The sequence below is a fragment of the Epinephelus fuscoguttatus genome, linkage group LG17 (genome assembly GCF_011397635.1).
Source record: "Epinephelus fuscoguttatus linkage group LG17, E.fuscoguttatus.final_Chr_v1".
NCBI lineage: Eukaryota > Metazoa > Chordata > Actinopteri > Perciformes > Serranidae > Epinephelus > Epinephelus fuscoguttatus.
Genome location: NC_064768.1, coordinates 21,324,128 through 21,340,149, shown reverse-complemented (window position 1 = coordinate 21,340,149; position 16,022 = coordinate 21,324,128). Strand labels below are relative to the sequence as shown.

At 40.3% G+C, this 16,022-nt stretch overlaps 1 protein-coding gene across 8 annotated transcripts in view; it reads right to left on the bottom strand.

The window, feature by feature from the left end:
* LOC125904231 (focal adhesion kinase 1-like) overlaps nt 1-16,022 on the bottom strand; it is a 74,239-nt gene that overhangs the window by 17,412 nt on the left and 40,805 nt on the right. For 2 of the 8 annotated variants that reach the window (XM_049601493.1, XM_049601490.1), the window contains 9 exons: nt 15,796-15,903; nt 15,064-15,181; nt 14,602-14,632; nt 12,220-12,284; nt 11,794-11,880; nt 8,021-8,038; nt 4,389-4,445; nt 826-923; nt 31-115 (listed from right to left, as the gene is read on the bottom strand). In XM_049601493.1, coding sequence (XP_049457450.1) covers nt 31-115; nt 826-923; nt 4,389-4,445; nt 8,021-8,038; nt 11,794-11,880; nt 12,220-12,284; nt 14,602-14,632; nt 15,064-15,181; nt 15,796-15,903 — 667 coding nt within the window. Of the gene's footprint in view, nt 1-30; nt 116-825; nt 924-4,388; nt 4,446-4,592; nt 5,561-8,020; nt 8,039-11,793; nt 11,881-12,219; nt 12,285-12,365; nt 12,519-14,601; nt 14,633-15,063; nt 15,182-15,795; nt 15,904-16,022 lie in introns of those variants that run through there. The other 6 variants (XM_049601491.1, XM_049601492.1, XM_049601494.1 and 3 more) reach the window with 6 other exon arrangements.

Sequence of the window (16,022 nt, the reverse complement as noted above, 5' to 3'; positions counted from 1 at the left end):
AAGTAAAATGAAAACACAGTGTGGTCTTACATGCTTCTTGTAGGAACTTTTCTCTGACGCTGTCTGATGTGCAGTTCTTACAGGTCTTAATGGCGACAGGTAGAGAGGGTTTGTCCTGCAGAACACACAGTGTAACAGGTCAGGAGTTAGCAGGTTATACATACCAGTGTTGCAGCAATGAAGGGGCTGAAATCAGAATTACATTTTTCCATACTTACATTATGTCTCAATTTAGCAAATATATGAAAAGATAATAAAATATTTAATGTTTAATGAAATAAATAGATAAAACTAGAGAAACAGAAATGTAATTTTCTTAAGTTTTAATCATTTTCTCAGCTAAAATGATTGATTTTTGTTATCTGTACACTGTGATAATAATACAGGCTGTAATATTCATCTATGTTGACTACTGACTGGAGGTAAGTCGGAAATAGCAAGGATGTCAGGATAAAAATGAAGACAGGCTGGAGATGGAGCAAGTGCGTGAAACTTTGCAAAATCAGATCCAGGGCGAGCGGTTTTTTGAACAAGCTACAAAAGCCTGTTCACTGACACATGGAGCAGGTTAAGGCATCTTTACTGGAAAAAACTAAAACAGTCAGATGTTCGCGTCGTGTCAAGTTAGGAGGACATGTTAGGGTGAAGACTTGAGAATACTTTTCATTTAAATTACAAAGGAGTAACTACCGGACTTTTCCCAAGACCTCAAAACTGACACTATGCTTTATTTGAACCTTCTGTTTGTCCTACATATGTCTGGTGGTTTATTTGTGGCTACACAAAAGTGTGCCTGTGCATGTGTTTGTGTGTATTTCCACATACCGGGCTGTTATAGACTCCTTGGTGTACATCTCCAAACTGACCCTCTCCTATGCAGCGGCCCAGCTCTATCCTGTCCCTCTGGATCTCATAATCCCGCGCTGAGAGAGAGGAGAAGAAAAGAAGCAAAAAGAGCGAGATTTATACGTTTACCTGCTGTTTTTCATGCACTGGAAACACTGAAAACACCCATTACTTTTGACATGCTTCTCTCAGACCACATGGATGGGGCTTACCAGGACAATACAGTTTGGAAGGTATCTGGGGTGACTGTCTTTAATAATAGAAAAGTAAGTTAAAATACTTTGAAATGATCTGTTTGTAGTTTCTGGCAATGGAATTGTCATTTTGGTAAGCCCCACCCACTGGCAATCAGATTAGACTAAAATAAGTCATTACAATGTACAAAAAAAACAATTTAAACACGGATTTGCACATTCAGATTATATTCCCCTCCACTAACACCTTTAACTTGATAAAGCTTGACTCAACATGCACACAGCCACACAACATTTACAAACACACCAACATACGGTAAACCCACTTAACAGGCAAACTGTAAGGCTCATAAGAATCTGTTTACATGCACACCAGAGTCCCCTTAGAAGTTCTGTTTATTCCTGTATACTGACACAGTGAAGTGAGGTGCTGCAGGGAAACACATAAACAAGCTGTTCTAAATAAGATCACTAATTGAGATGAAAACCTGGAGTGCTCTGCACATGTAAACATCAAGAGCCCATTTCTAAAACACTTAGCAAAGCCAAGAAGAGCGCCAGGGCCTGGATCTCTTCAGTGAAATATCTAACAGGCTGATACAAACTAATACACTGGATCTGAGGCGTATTAGATAAAGTGTGTGTCTGCAGGAACCTTTTTATATTCAGTGAGTATGTCCGAAAGAATTTGAATGAAAGCGGTTGTTTTTGCAACTGACATCCGCATGCTTTCACATTTATGTGCTATCAATATTTCCGCTTCATTGAAAAGGTCATGAGACATTTCTACAGTGGTGCACTAATGTCAGCTGCCAACCAGCCGCCGTAAAAATGGACTAGATACTGAGATCAAGAGGTTACCCAGGACACTGAGCGGAAATTTATCCTGTTAAAGGAAAACTTCACCCACAAAAATATCATTTTTATTTTAATTACTCCTCCCGAGTTACACTGAATTTGTGAAGAAACCAATTCACTTTCACACTGCACTTTTTAAAGTGGACCAAACTGCCAACGTCACACAGTTACAACAGCTGCTCATTTGGGGGCAGTATTGTGCGAAACGACCACTGACCAGGAAGACAAAAAAGCATGAGGAAGAAGAAATCCCTGCACAACGATTAGCCAGGACCGAAAACGGAAATCCATCCCCTTCAGCCGACTTGGTCACAAATACACCAAACGCAAAAATGCACTGCGCTCTACGTTACTACCTCTCTCTGATTCACTTCCTCTCTTTGGTCTGCTGGATAGTCCGTTTGCATTTCCTACTGTAAGCGAACCGCACCAGGGTTCACTTGCAAGTGAACCAAGACCCCCAGTTTTCAAGTGGACCAGGGTTGGCTGGTTTGGTCCGCACCAGAGTTTGAATGAGCGTTCACACCACTCCAACCGAACTGAACTATCCATGGAAGTGGACCAGGGTTCGTTTAAAGTGTGAATGCGTCCTTAGTGAAAAATGCATATGTTTGGGAATTACTGAGCAGTACTGATATTTGGATTATACTGCATGAGTTGTGTGAGAGTTCGCTGTTGCTGTTGTTGTTTTTGGATTCTTCTTCTCTGAAGTTTTCATCACGAAAACAATGTAACACAAAGTGAGTAAATGGTACATAAATAAACATTTTTTTAGAGAAGTATTCCTTTAAGGTTTACTTATCTGTTGGTCTAAACAAAGTTCAACTATTTGACTCAACCAACAGATAAACACCAGCAGCATAACCAAAACACATTCTATTGTAGGGAAGAAATTTACTCCAATTAATCCATATGGCAGTTCATTTGCAGTAAAATTAATAATTGCCTCAAATACAAAAGAACCCACAGATGACAGACCAAAAAATAACATTATATGACCACGTTAATAACTCACGATTGAGAAATAAAAATGTCATGACCAACATGATGTTGAAACGAGAACCACGCCAATAAACAACACAAGCACTGTGAGATTGTTTAGCTCCAGAGGTCTGGGGAGACTTCTGATTAAAGTATTTATGAAGTAACATCTTGCATTGTTTATGGATTGGCCCTTCCCTTCATTTTTAACACAAGACCCAAATGAACTCTACAAAACGCTGATGACCACAAGTCAACAACAGTCTTGATATCATGATCCTTGAGTCTTTGTATTTTTCTTTGCCAGACACTGATAGCTCCTAACTATAGAAATGCCATATCATTGATAGTTACTCACATATATCAATGGATGTTGTTAGGTTTAAATCAACAAACTAACTTACAAGAAGATCCCCTAACAAGGCAAATGTTTCCTTGCGATGTGATCAAGCGCCCAGCAAAGAAAAATACGGACAAAAATGTAAAATCTCAAGGATTTCAGAAGACAGAATGAGAGAGAGACAGGGAGCTTTACCTTCAACTACTCCGTAGCTGACTGTGTTGGCGATGGGAAAAAGAGGAAGAAAGAGAGATGAAGAGAGGGAGAGCCAGACAGCTGCTTTAAGATTGAAATCAGCTCAGAAAATACACACATACACACGTTTACAGGCACAGATAATGGACCTGTTTCACTCCTTTCCTGATGTTCAGTTAATAAGTTAATGAATAAATGCTGCCACATGATTAAAAGAGTAGGTTTGCTATACAGCCATTACTGTAACTCAGCTTCATTTTACACAGCAGACAGTATGACATGGACACACATACAACCTCAGGCACAGAGTAGGAAAATATGTCTGCATAACGTCTGTTTAGAGGAAGTCGCAGACAGAAAGAGACCAAAAAAAAAAAAAAAAGCAAAGCGAAAGAGACAAAGAAATAAAGCCAGACATAGAAAGATAGAAAAAGACTGACTGTGGGAGGAAAGGAGAACACAGTCCGTTTTCAAAGTTGGCCACACAATCAAATACATGAATACTTTGTACTGGCCCAAACATCCACATTAAATGCATTGGAACAGAGAGCTGAAACCACCATTACTCACAGGGCTGCAGCCAAACTTACCAGCACATTCAAGGTTTCGACTAACATATGAATGAATTTGACAGATGCAATGTGCGTCCAACCAGCCGGAGTTACACAGTATGAGTTGTAGCCTCTCTGACCTCCAGCTGGTGTCTCGGCTGTTTATATAAGACGCTGAAACTGGCTTAAATTTGATTAGCCGCTTCTTGACTTAATGCAACTTCTCTGATGTTCTCCATGTGTGTGTGTGCGTGTGTTTCTTGGGAAAGATTCACACAACACTTGTTTTTTTAGATAACGGAACGAAATGAGTGTTTGTTTGAGAACGTAAGCATCTGACAGAAGAATAACAGAGCAACAGAAGCTTATTTTCTTGAGTTGGTAGATGTTAGGCAAAGAGACAAGACTGAATAAGTTACTTACTGGAGGGCATGGTGTACGTGTCCTCTTCATCAACTATCTCAGCATAGTCATCGGTCTCTGTAACATGAGATACACACAAACGATGTAAAAAAAGAAAAAACACAAGAAAATGAAAAAAAGGAACACACACAGGAACGCAAGTCTACTAAAATAACACTCACACAAACATAAACAATGGGAAAGTCATGCACATGTTCAGTTTACCATGTGTCCGCTATGGTACGAAGGGTCACCGACATACACAAACACATATGCAGTAAAAAACAAAACTGCTCATAAAGAAATAAAGCATGGAGCTGACATAGAGTTTCGGCAACTCCTGCGCAAAGCAACACCCACGTAGCTCCTCTCTTTCTCTCTCTCTCTCTCTCTCTCTACACACACACACTTGGCGGAGAGTGTCAGCTGAGCATGTGTTGTGCATATCTGTCTGTGTGAGAGCAGCTGGGCTGCAGGGAGTAACTGTGGTGGCGGAGGAGAGGAGAGAAAGAAAAAGAAACCGAGACAGAAAGGAGAGAGAGATTGAGAGAGACGAGTAGAAAATGAAAGATAGATGAACCAGGAGGGAGGATGAGAGAACAGAGAGAGAGAGGAAGAGAAAGAAATCGAGGGTCTAGCTGTCATGTAAGCAGATGGGAACGTTTAGGATCAAATCTGTGCAGATTCAGACAGATAGGCAGTGCGACGGGGAGAGGAGAGAGCCAGCAGGAAAAAAGAAAGGGAAGGATGGACCGAGTCTATCCTAACCAGATGGTGGTGTTTAAAATAAAATCAGCGTGCAGACTCAGCTGTTGGAAACAAGAGTCAAACATCTGCTGTCCTCAACGCTACCCTCGCAGCTCTGCCCAGGACTTATCAAGCTCTGTGGGAACGTGTCCCTAAATTTATCAGAAATCCTCTCCTAATGCCCACGGCTGATTTTCTCATGATAATCAGCCATGTAGAGACTGCCATGTAGAACAAGCTGAAGACAACACAAGTGGCTGGAAGTTTAGATGTCAGAGTAAGGCAGGATAAATAATACACTGGATGGTGGTAAAGGGGACTGCTAAGTGTTTAAAGGTCCAGTGTGTAGGATTTAGGGGGATACATTGGCAGATATGGTCTGTATATTATAAATACGTTTTCTTTAGTGTATAATCACTTGAAAATAAAAACCGTAGTGTTTTTATTACCTTAGAATGAGTCATTTATATCTACATAGGGAGCGAGTCCTCGTCCACAGAGTATGCCATGTTGCACTGCAATGTTTCTACAGCAGCCCAGAACAGACAAACCAAATGGCTCTAGATAAGGCAGTTTTTGCGCCGTTCACCACAGTAAGTAGCCTCTCCGCGATTAGCAGTGTTGCATAAACACTGACTTTTTAACGTGAAGTGGCTTTCTCCAGTGTTGTTACCGGTTGTAAATCACCAAGAGAAGAGAAAGAGACCTCTACGGATAATTCAGCTCCTGGTTAAAAGCACCCAAATGTCTGGATCAGAAAACAGGTGAGCACAGGAGGAGGAGGTGCTAGGCTAGCAGTCCGTATGCAACCCGCTAAACAGTGTAGGAAAAAATACTGATTTGTAATGTTAAACTGCTTTATTCAGTGTTTTTACTGGTTTTAATCACCTGGTCTGTTTGATTAGGAGAGGAAAAGACCAGAGTGTGGATATCCAACCCGAGCCCGACAGGATAACAAATCAGAAATCACAAATTTTGCTCGGGTTTAGTTTGGGTTCGGCGCACTTGACATGCTGCTGTGTTGTGCTATGGCCTATTCAAGTGCTGGAATTTGTTATTTACGTGACAACGCCTGAACGCAACACAAAAGACCTCGATGGATAATTCAGCTCCTGGTAAAAACTTCTTCAAACAGAGAGAAGTTTCAGCTAATTGCAATCTGCAATCCTCACCACTAGATGCCACTATATCCCCCTTAATCTTACACACTGCTCCTTTAATGGTTAAAGAATTAGGTTGCATTTGCTTTCTTGTCGAGAGTCAGACAAGAAGATCGATACGATTCTCATGTCTTTACAGTGAATATGAAGCTACAGCTAGGAAACAGTTAGTTTAGCTTTTAGCATAAAGACTGTATGCAGGGGGAAACAGCTAGCCTCACTGTCCAAAGGTCACAAAAAATCCTCCAACCAGCATCTTAAATCTTAGCTAACCTAGCTAAGCTAACTGTCTCCAGCTTCATTTTTAGCAGACATGACATGAATGTGCTACCAGTCATTTTATGTACTGTAACTCTCAACTAGAAAAAATGAAACACTGCAGCCTTTAAGGATACAACTTTTACCATTCTTATTTTATCAGTACAATATCCCAGAGGAAAAGAGGTTGGAAAAAGTTGAAACTTTTAATCAAACGGGCATGACTTTTGCTAAACTATTGCTGTGCATGATTTATGATTCACATGAGAGGAGAGGCAAGCCTTTAATGCTCCTCTAAAAATATCTTCATATGCGCTGGAATAAAAGCAACAGCTCTCCTCGATCTGTCACTGCAACTAAAATGTGTTTTATTAGATGAAATAAATTAAATTGTTTTTTCGATAAAAGTTGTTTTTCATCACATTTAAGCAACAGGAAAACTTCTTTGTTGTTTTGTCTTTGAATCTGACTTGGGCCGTCAGCGATTTCACACATGCTGTAAAAATGCTTCCAGCTTCCTGATTTTAAACCATTTCCTCAGCGTTTTCTGGTTTGTTTCTTGCCTTTAAATCTGCAGATGACTTAAATGGTTTCTGTTCTTCTGTATATTAAGACTTTTACATACATATTTCTTAGTTTGAACTGTGGAGTCTATTGTTTGTATTGCTGCATATCCGCTCAAATGTGGTTTGGGATTTGTTTAAAAGAATCAACCCTTTCTAAGTTTGACCGCTCTAACTCTGTCTTTCTGCTCTCAGTGGATCAGTGGAGGGATAATGCATGTTTGCGTGTGTGTGTTTGTGTATGTATGTATGTGTGTGTGTGTGTGTGAGAGAGAGAGAGAGAGAGAGAGAGAGAGAGAGAGAGAGAGAGAGAGAGAGAGAGATCTAGTTAGCCCATTATAGCCAGGAATGCACCCGCTCTTGAATCCAGCAAACCTCTCCCTACTCCAGTGTGTGCATGAGTGTGTGCGTGAATGTATGTGAGTACACGTGTGCATGATTTTGCGTGTGTGTGTGTGTGTGTGTGTGGAGAGAAAAAGATCTGGAGAAGTTCCCTTAAAGAGAAATAGCACTTAATTTCAAAATTCTATTTTTTTTGTGTCGTTCTTGCGGTTTAAAACAGACATATTTCAAATTTCGGGGTGACCCAGTTTAAAATAATCACAAATAGACTCAGACACAAACATCTAAAAAACACATAACCACACTAGCGACTAACAGATCAAACTCATAAAAGCTACGGGTGATTTATTCATGTTTCCGATCACTGAAACATGGGAAACGACACAGCTACAGAATCATTATACAGCACATACATAAACACATAGCACCATTATTAAAGCTGTAGGAATGCATGCGTAAACATCAACCCACACACCAACACACACACGCTACCCTACCACAGGAGGTTGCATGTTGTGTTGGTGGAGTGAGGACTATAAAGAAGGGACAACAAAGAGAGAGTGACAAACAACAGCAACTTTACCATCCCCACTAAGATCTTCTGCAGGGTCCAGGAGAGCATGCAGGAAACGGGACAGCGGGAGGAGGAGAACAGAGAGAGAGAAAGCAGCAAGGCGAGGGAGAGAAAAGCAGGAGGCAGAGCGGAGAAAAGAGGGAGAGAGAAGAGAGCGGTTAGAGCATGAAAAGCCTTGAAACAACATGAGAGATGCAAAGCCAAACACTCAGCGAGCAGTTAGCTAAGACCCAAAATATCTCTGGTGAAAAAAGCAGAGTTAACAACTTTTATTAATGCTGTGCAGACGCATGGAGATGAATTCAATTAATACATGATAGCAGCAATATGCAAGGCAGCATTTCAACTCCAGTATGGTTTCAATGAAGTATGATGTCTGCGTCAAGCTGTAAATATTTATGAGTTGGAGAGTTAATGCATGGTTGGCAGAGGATGAAGCAGTGTGTAACATGTGAGATCCAGTGGTGCAATGTAAACAGTGAGCATAGTAGGGCTGAGTGCCCACATAGCGCAACGTCTTTTTTTGGTTCTTTCCGATGAGGAGAGAGCATTTGCAGTCGCATGCTGCCACCTACAGAAAGCCATTGCATCCAGTGTTTGTTTTTTTTTTGCAAGCTTTTTTGTACGACCGCTTTAAGGGCCTCTAGTTTAAATTCGTCACTGTCGCTCCTTACTGACTACCCGAGCTGCTTGATATGTCAGTTAGGAACCATCACGACAAAGACAGAAAAGTCCATTTGTGGGGGCAGATCAGATGGACATCATACGCGTCTCTAGCTTTTCTTAAGCTGTGTAGTCAACCCTTGGTTAACATAGGGTTACGTTAGCTACCTAGCTAACATTAATGTCAAGATAATGTTAACACGGAAACAAAAACCGCTCACAGCGCTTCATCAAAAACGTGTCCAGTGCTCCCCAGTGCCCTGCCAGCACTTTTCTGCCAGAGACAAATGTTATATGGACACGTCATTAGATTTTCAACACTTACTCCTTGATCAAGGTGTTTCACGTATCTAAAAAAGGTTCATTAGATGTATGTTTTTAAGGTTTCATATTCGGCTTGGGCGATATCACGGTTTTAAGGTATACCCGGGTATTTAAAAATCCTGACAATATGATTTTCTGCACCATCAAATATACAGGTGCTCCTCTCTCTATTAGACTCACTGTTTGTAGTGCACAGCATGCGCCACCAGGGGTCAGTCTCTGGTCTCTACTGGTAGAAAAGGCAGCTGGTGGTGGGGATAATGTGACAGGACTGTAAACAGCCAGCAACAGCACTTGCTCGACATAGCTCGGTGAAAGAGAGAAACTAGAATTCAGAAGGTGCACAGTTGTATTTCTGTGTTTAATGTGGAAAATAAGTGTAAAAATATAACTTTCTTGATATTTTTCTCTTGTGTATTTATTACACTGTAGTAGTAGTAGTAGTGAGGGGGGTGGCACAGCACACTAATACCATCATATACCATATACCCTGGTGAAATTTCAGGAAGGTATGAAGGTATTAAAAATTAGAGAACCACCCAAGCCTATTTCATATATTTTATTATCAGGGGAAATGTGGATCTACACAGAGGTTTTGATGAGACTGCATTACTGTTATGGTCTCTTAAGAATATTAACCCAAAAGAGGTTCTCAAAGAAAGAGTTCCACATTTTAGGATATGCACTTATTTGCTTCCTTGCAGAGTGTTCGAAGGTCAATACTACTTTCATGTCTTTACTGCAAACATAGTCTGCAGACAGTTAGCTTAGCTTAGCAGAAGGGGGGCACTGTTTGACTGGGTCTGTCCAAATGTAATCAAATCCACCTACTAGCACCTCTGCTTAGCTAAGCTAATCATCTGGCTGTAGCTTCATATTAAGCAGATGCACAGGCAAGTGGTGTCACTCTGATCGGTCTCTTAGCAAGAAAGCAAAATCTGAAAATTCCCCAAAAATGTCAGACTATTTTTTTTAAATCTTGCATTGGCTTCCTGTTTCCTTAGCCTAGCTTTGCTTTGCTTTACACTTTCTCACAGTGAAGACACTTTGCTACTTGCCCTCAGCTCTACTTGCATTCTTTACTGAAATCCCTCTATTTTATCTGGTTAAAATGATAAATTATATTCTTACTGTGTTTTCCCTTTCAGATATCCTGAAGGCTATTGATACACTAAGTGCTTTTATGATATCTTAAAACACGCTTGGTTAGTGTGGCTTTAATTCTCTGCTATAAAGTGTTTCTCACCTTTTTAATAAAGCTGTCCATCTTAGTTGACTTTATGTCTATGCATTGTTTTATTGCTGTAGTTCTCTCATTTTAATCCAGTGAGATACTTTATCACTCTAACACTGTTACCACCAGCTCTAATGACTTACAGTAGTTCGCAGTAAGGCTGTCGACCATGCCTGCGTGTCACTTTCGGAGCCTCCAGCAAGGAACGTTTGGATCGTTTGTTAAAGTTTCAACAACAAACCAGCTGCTGTCCAGATCCATGACTTTCTCTGAGCAGTCCTGCTAGCTACTGAGGAACGCTGCCAAACCCATAAAGGGAGACACAAGGACACGTAGTCACCCTTTTATCTTGGTATATCACATACATGCAATCCATGGATACAATTTTGGTAGAATCCCGACACTCTGTCACATTTATATGCTTACATTTTAATTAAAATAAGTAATTTAAACTGTTTTTCCCTGCGTAATGCACTAAACATGACCCGGAGCTGTTGCTGATCGGCTGCTTGAGGACACTTTCATGAGGCAGATACTTCGTGGTTGAACTTGAATCTTTAAAATGGAACAACAATCTTTCTAACCACTTGGCCACCCTGCTATGAGTTAAGCTCTGCCGCTTTGAATCAACTGACATAAAACACTGAAAATGATGATTAAAAATGACCAAACTGTGACCTCAACAGTGAGGCATGTGCTGAACTGAAACTCAAGGGAACCATTTCACTCTTTATGTCAGTACCACTTAATTCAATGAACATCAATGAAAGCATGTATTTTACTAAGAAGAAATTCTCTTTCTTGAATACAGAAAGAATAATACTGATTTCTGATGGTAAAAATACACGTAAGGCTCGGGTTTTAAAGCCTGTGCTGCACAATTCGTTTCCATTTGTTTCCCAGTCTTATTTAAATAGCATTGGCTTGGTTATAAGCGGCAGCACACAAGCAGTTACTGTGGTTGAGGCATGTGTGTGTGTCTGTGTGTGTGCGCAAGATTAGTGAAAGCAACAAGGCACTGAGGGCAAAGATTAGCAGAGGAGGGCATCCTTAAGAATTTGATAGACTGTGATGCAGCAGAAAAAGTGATTAAATCCACAAAACCAATCTAATTTTATATTAAAAAAAAATATGGACAAATCCAAAACAGGTGCCAAAACTATCTCAATATTTTTAACACACACACACACACACACATATATATATATATATATATATATATATATATATATATATATATATACACACACACACACATACATACATATATATATGTATATATATATATATATATGTATATTTGTACCTTTGCTGGATGCAATTTAGCGCTTTAAATCAATCCAGGAAGACAAAATATTACCTCAAACATCTCTTACTTATTAAAATGCATTTACTCTGCAGTTTTATTTCAGATTTCAGAGGTTCCTGAGGTTTTTCCATACACCATCTTTACTGCAAAGTAACATTACCCAATGATCATCAAATCAGGCATTTTATTCCGCCACATCACAATTTTGTGGACACGCTCCTCCGCTAACTGTCCAATGAGAGCCAAGGGTACCATTGGGCGGTGAATCTGAACAGAAGACAAAGGGGAGGAGGAAACGCCGCGCCTTGGTTGGCTTAGGAGGCGTCGATGTCACTAGGTCTGCAGCCAATCAGGCAGGAAAGACGACCAGAGTGTGAGAGAAGAAAAAAGAAAAGAGTGAATGGATGTGAGTACAGAGGACGTAGATGTGTGGAAGACCCGGGGGAGAGGAGGAAGTAAACAAAAGAAAGGCAGGAACAGAGGATGAGAGAGAGGGAGAGGCAGTCCCAGCAGAGAAGAAAACAATAAGAGATGAGTGAGAGAAAAAACAGATGTTGGAGGAAATGGAAAGACAGGAAGAAAGACGGTACTCGGAGCCAAGGAAGCTATCAAACTGTGTTCATGTTGCTCCTAAACCTGTCGATCTGTGAGTGAGTGTGCATGATTTTCTTATCCTACCTGAGACGGAGATAGCTCTTACTCCACTCCTGACAGCTTCTAATTTTTTCTCATTATTGGACAATCTGGAGGAGAAATGAATAAATTAGACAACAATTACACAACAGTCAAAGCAGTTAACACTCAGATACAACAAACAAACACACTTAGGTTAAGTCGAGGCCTCTTTACCAAACATATGAGTGATTCTTAAGCTGAAACTGCTTCTGTAAACTAACCCTCACTGCTTCAGTTATCTCTCTGCCTTTGCCATGGTCTCTCTGTCTGTGTCATCTGAGCTCTACTATGATCTTCACATCACAGACCACAACAGGCAGAGAGAGAGAGAGAGAGAGAGAGAGAGAGGGGGAGAGACACAGAGCAAAGAAAAGAAACTTAGAGTGAGAGACCAAGAGAAAGAGGAGGAGACTGCCCAAGTGTTTAAAAACCGTAAGTGGAAAATATTTGGCTCCTAAACTTATCTCCTTATTTGACCACAGACAGAGCGAGAGGGGAGAAAAAAAGAGAGAGAGATTTGAGTCGAAATGACTGAAAGTAAGCAAAAGGTTTGTGTTTGAATTTGATCTGGAGACAGTGAGATGTGGACACACCACATCCAGGCTGCTATGGCTGCAGATTAAGACACACAATGAGCCCTACATTGTGCCAAAGTACAAGTATTTCCTCTTAAAGTCTTTTTAACGACCCTGCAGTTTTGAGCCAAACATCTCGTAAAAAGAGCTCAAATTAAGTTGTCACGGTTTAGTTTCTCTCTTATTCTAAAAACTGGTAAGTCTTTTGAGTTTGAAGTAATTTTTTAAGGACACAATGACCCACCATGTTGATGTAAGACCACAGGGCTGCAATGTTTTGGTTTTTTTTTAATAATAAAATGTTTGAAAACACTACAAAAAAATCCCATCGACATTTCCCAGAGCCCAAAATGAGGTCTTAATTTAAAAGATATTCAACTTATAATATGAAACAGAGTAAAGCAGAAAATTTGAGAAGCAGGGAACAGTGAGTGTTTGACATTTATCAAAATTGTTGGTGATTAACTATCTGTCAATTAACCAACTTATTATGTCCATTAATGATCTCCACAGTACAGCACCAGTATAAGAATAGCTTCTGGCTATATTATTTACTAGAAGCACAATACATGAATTCACACTGGCCCTACTGTTATACTGAGTATGAGTGCAAATACTCATACTCAACAGTGTTCCCACAGAGGGTTTTACACATATGATGCAACTCCTGTTCGACATTGAGCTGTTTGGGCAGCTGTCCCACACTTCAGTACTACTTACATGAGTTTGATGACACATTTAAAACTAAAGAGTGTTATTTTGAGTCACCTGTATTAGTTTCCTAAACTTAGCGGTCAAACCACTCTGCCAAGCAAGCTGAGTGAAATGAAGTGACAAAGTTTGAACCATGACACATGAAATTTCCTACTGTCAAAATGTCTTATGCTGTGAAATAGTAACTTGAGTTCACTGGCACAGTTCCGTTTAGTGTCCGTAATCCAGTATAGTATACAGATTCCACCCCCTAGTGTTCAACGCATGGAAATGCATCTCTTTATAGATGGCTAGAAACGCCGCCACAGATGTGTTTCCTGTTTTCTGCTGTCTCGTCTTATAGAATATCCTCATGAAGCATTATGGAGACAAAAAAGGACCAATAATACATGATGACAAATTCATGGGGAGGTTAGCCTGCCAAGTATGTGAAATATGTTGTTATGAGATGTAACAACCACTGTGCATGCACTCTACATACTGTACATTGCACAGCAAGAGTGCTACCAGTGTGAGCTAAATACACCATCAAACTATTTAACATAGTCAAGCACCTGAATTGGTGAAATAGCCTGTTAGCTACTTTGTGGAAATGCTAACCTCCTGTGGTACACAGTGCTTACAGTCTTTACAAAATCCGCCACAAAGTTCAGAATCGTCATACTGGAGGCTACATATGGACCAGAAAAATGAAAGAACAGGGAGCTTTAGCTGTAATTTTAAGTTAGATATTGATGAGGAGGCTGAACCTCTTTCATTTTGAAGTAGAGCTGCACTGAGGCTATAAAGCACACATGGTTACAAGATGAATAGCTATTTTACATTAATGTTGTCATAAAAATATCATTATTAGCCTGGTAGCATGCCAACCATATACTGTTATCACTAAACACTGAGTAAGAAAATTATTTTTTTGACCTTGAAACTTCAGATTTCTGTGACAGGAGTGGTATACCTACAGGTAAATCACCTCAAACAGCCAACAAGCTATCTCCGAGACAGATTTGATGACTTACAGTTGTGATAAGAGCCAGTTTATAGACCTCTGTAACGTTAGGTTTACTGTAACAACACCAAGGATGAGATAGGTACTTACTTTGGGATGGAGGGCAGTGCTCTCTCTCCCTCTAGAGGACAAAAACACACATTATCAGATCAGAATGAGAAATGTGAAGCACAATGTACAAGACTACATACAGGCTGTTACTTCCCTGCATACGAAATACAGTCCTCACACAGCATTAGAATAGGTATATGTCATATACAATCAACATGTCTATAGTAGAGGACTAGTGCTACAGTTCAGTTTATCGCATAGTATTAATAAACAGGAGCACAGCACAACTACAGAATCAACAACACTAGATGAAATAACTTAGCAATACTGATTGCTGCAAGTCAAATATATGCTGTTGATATTGGCATGAATCTAATTTCCAAAACTAACAAGTGGAGACTCAGTGGCAAATTTCACTTTCATGGATTTTGGATGGATTCAGTATATTTTGGAGCACAAAACAATTAAAGCGCTCTGCAGGTGGGATCTACTGTTTCATACCTTTCTGAAATCTGACGATGAAAGAGTGTGTTTCCATGGAGATGAGCCGACAGTAGCCATCAATTAAGTCAGCCAAGTTCTCTGCCATGGTCAGTGACGCTGTCGTAACTGTGAGAGGCTGCACACACACACACATACACACACAGACACAATGGCAGGCCTGTTACAAAGAGCCATTATCTCCAGCGACACAAACACACTCTTACACATAACAACATAGTGGGGGTTTCCAGCTGCTCCCTACGTCACACAGTGTGTGTGTGTGTGTGTGTACGTGTGTGTGAATAAATCCAATACTATAAAAGCCATTAAAACAGAAAGACTCCATACAGCATCGTGTGTTACGAAACCCATCCTCTGTGAGCAGAACCATTATACGGTATCTATATATGAAAAGCAACTAGTATCTGTTTGTCTGTATCCATCTCAGCCACTCACTCACACAGTGGGCCAAGTCACCAAGCCATGATGGCTCCAGCTTATGATCACTCTTTAGAGTTCACTAGAGGCAGAAGTGCTCATCCTGACTACACAAATACAAACTGCTTTTAGACGTTAAGAAAACTGTTGTACCTTGCATTCTCCTTTTCATAGCTTAGAATTTGGGAATCTTTAGCACAAAGTGAGCATTTAAAAGGAACCAACAGTAGGTGTGCTTCAAATAATGCAGCAGAGACAAAGTCTATATCTATACAAAGACACAGACAGACACTACAGAGAGGGTAGTAGTACCTCAGCAGCTCCGGCTACATTGAGCTGCAGCATCCCTTTCCTGTCCTTCTCCTCCATAGCCGAGTACTGGATGGACTGAACTTGGTTAAAATTAGCTAGATGTGTGGGCTGGGGACAGAGAGAGGAACACAGCAAGAGTGGAAACATAAATATTCATAAATATTCATTCATAACCATAAAATATCCATGTCTATCTTTAACTCAGGAGTTAAGCCTGTACGTCATGT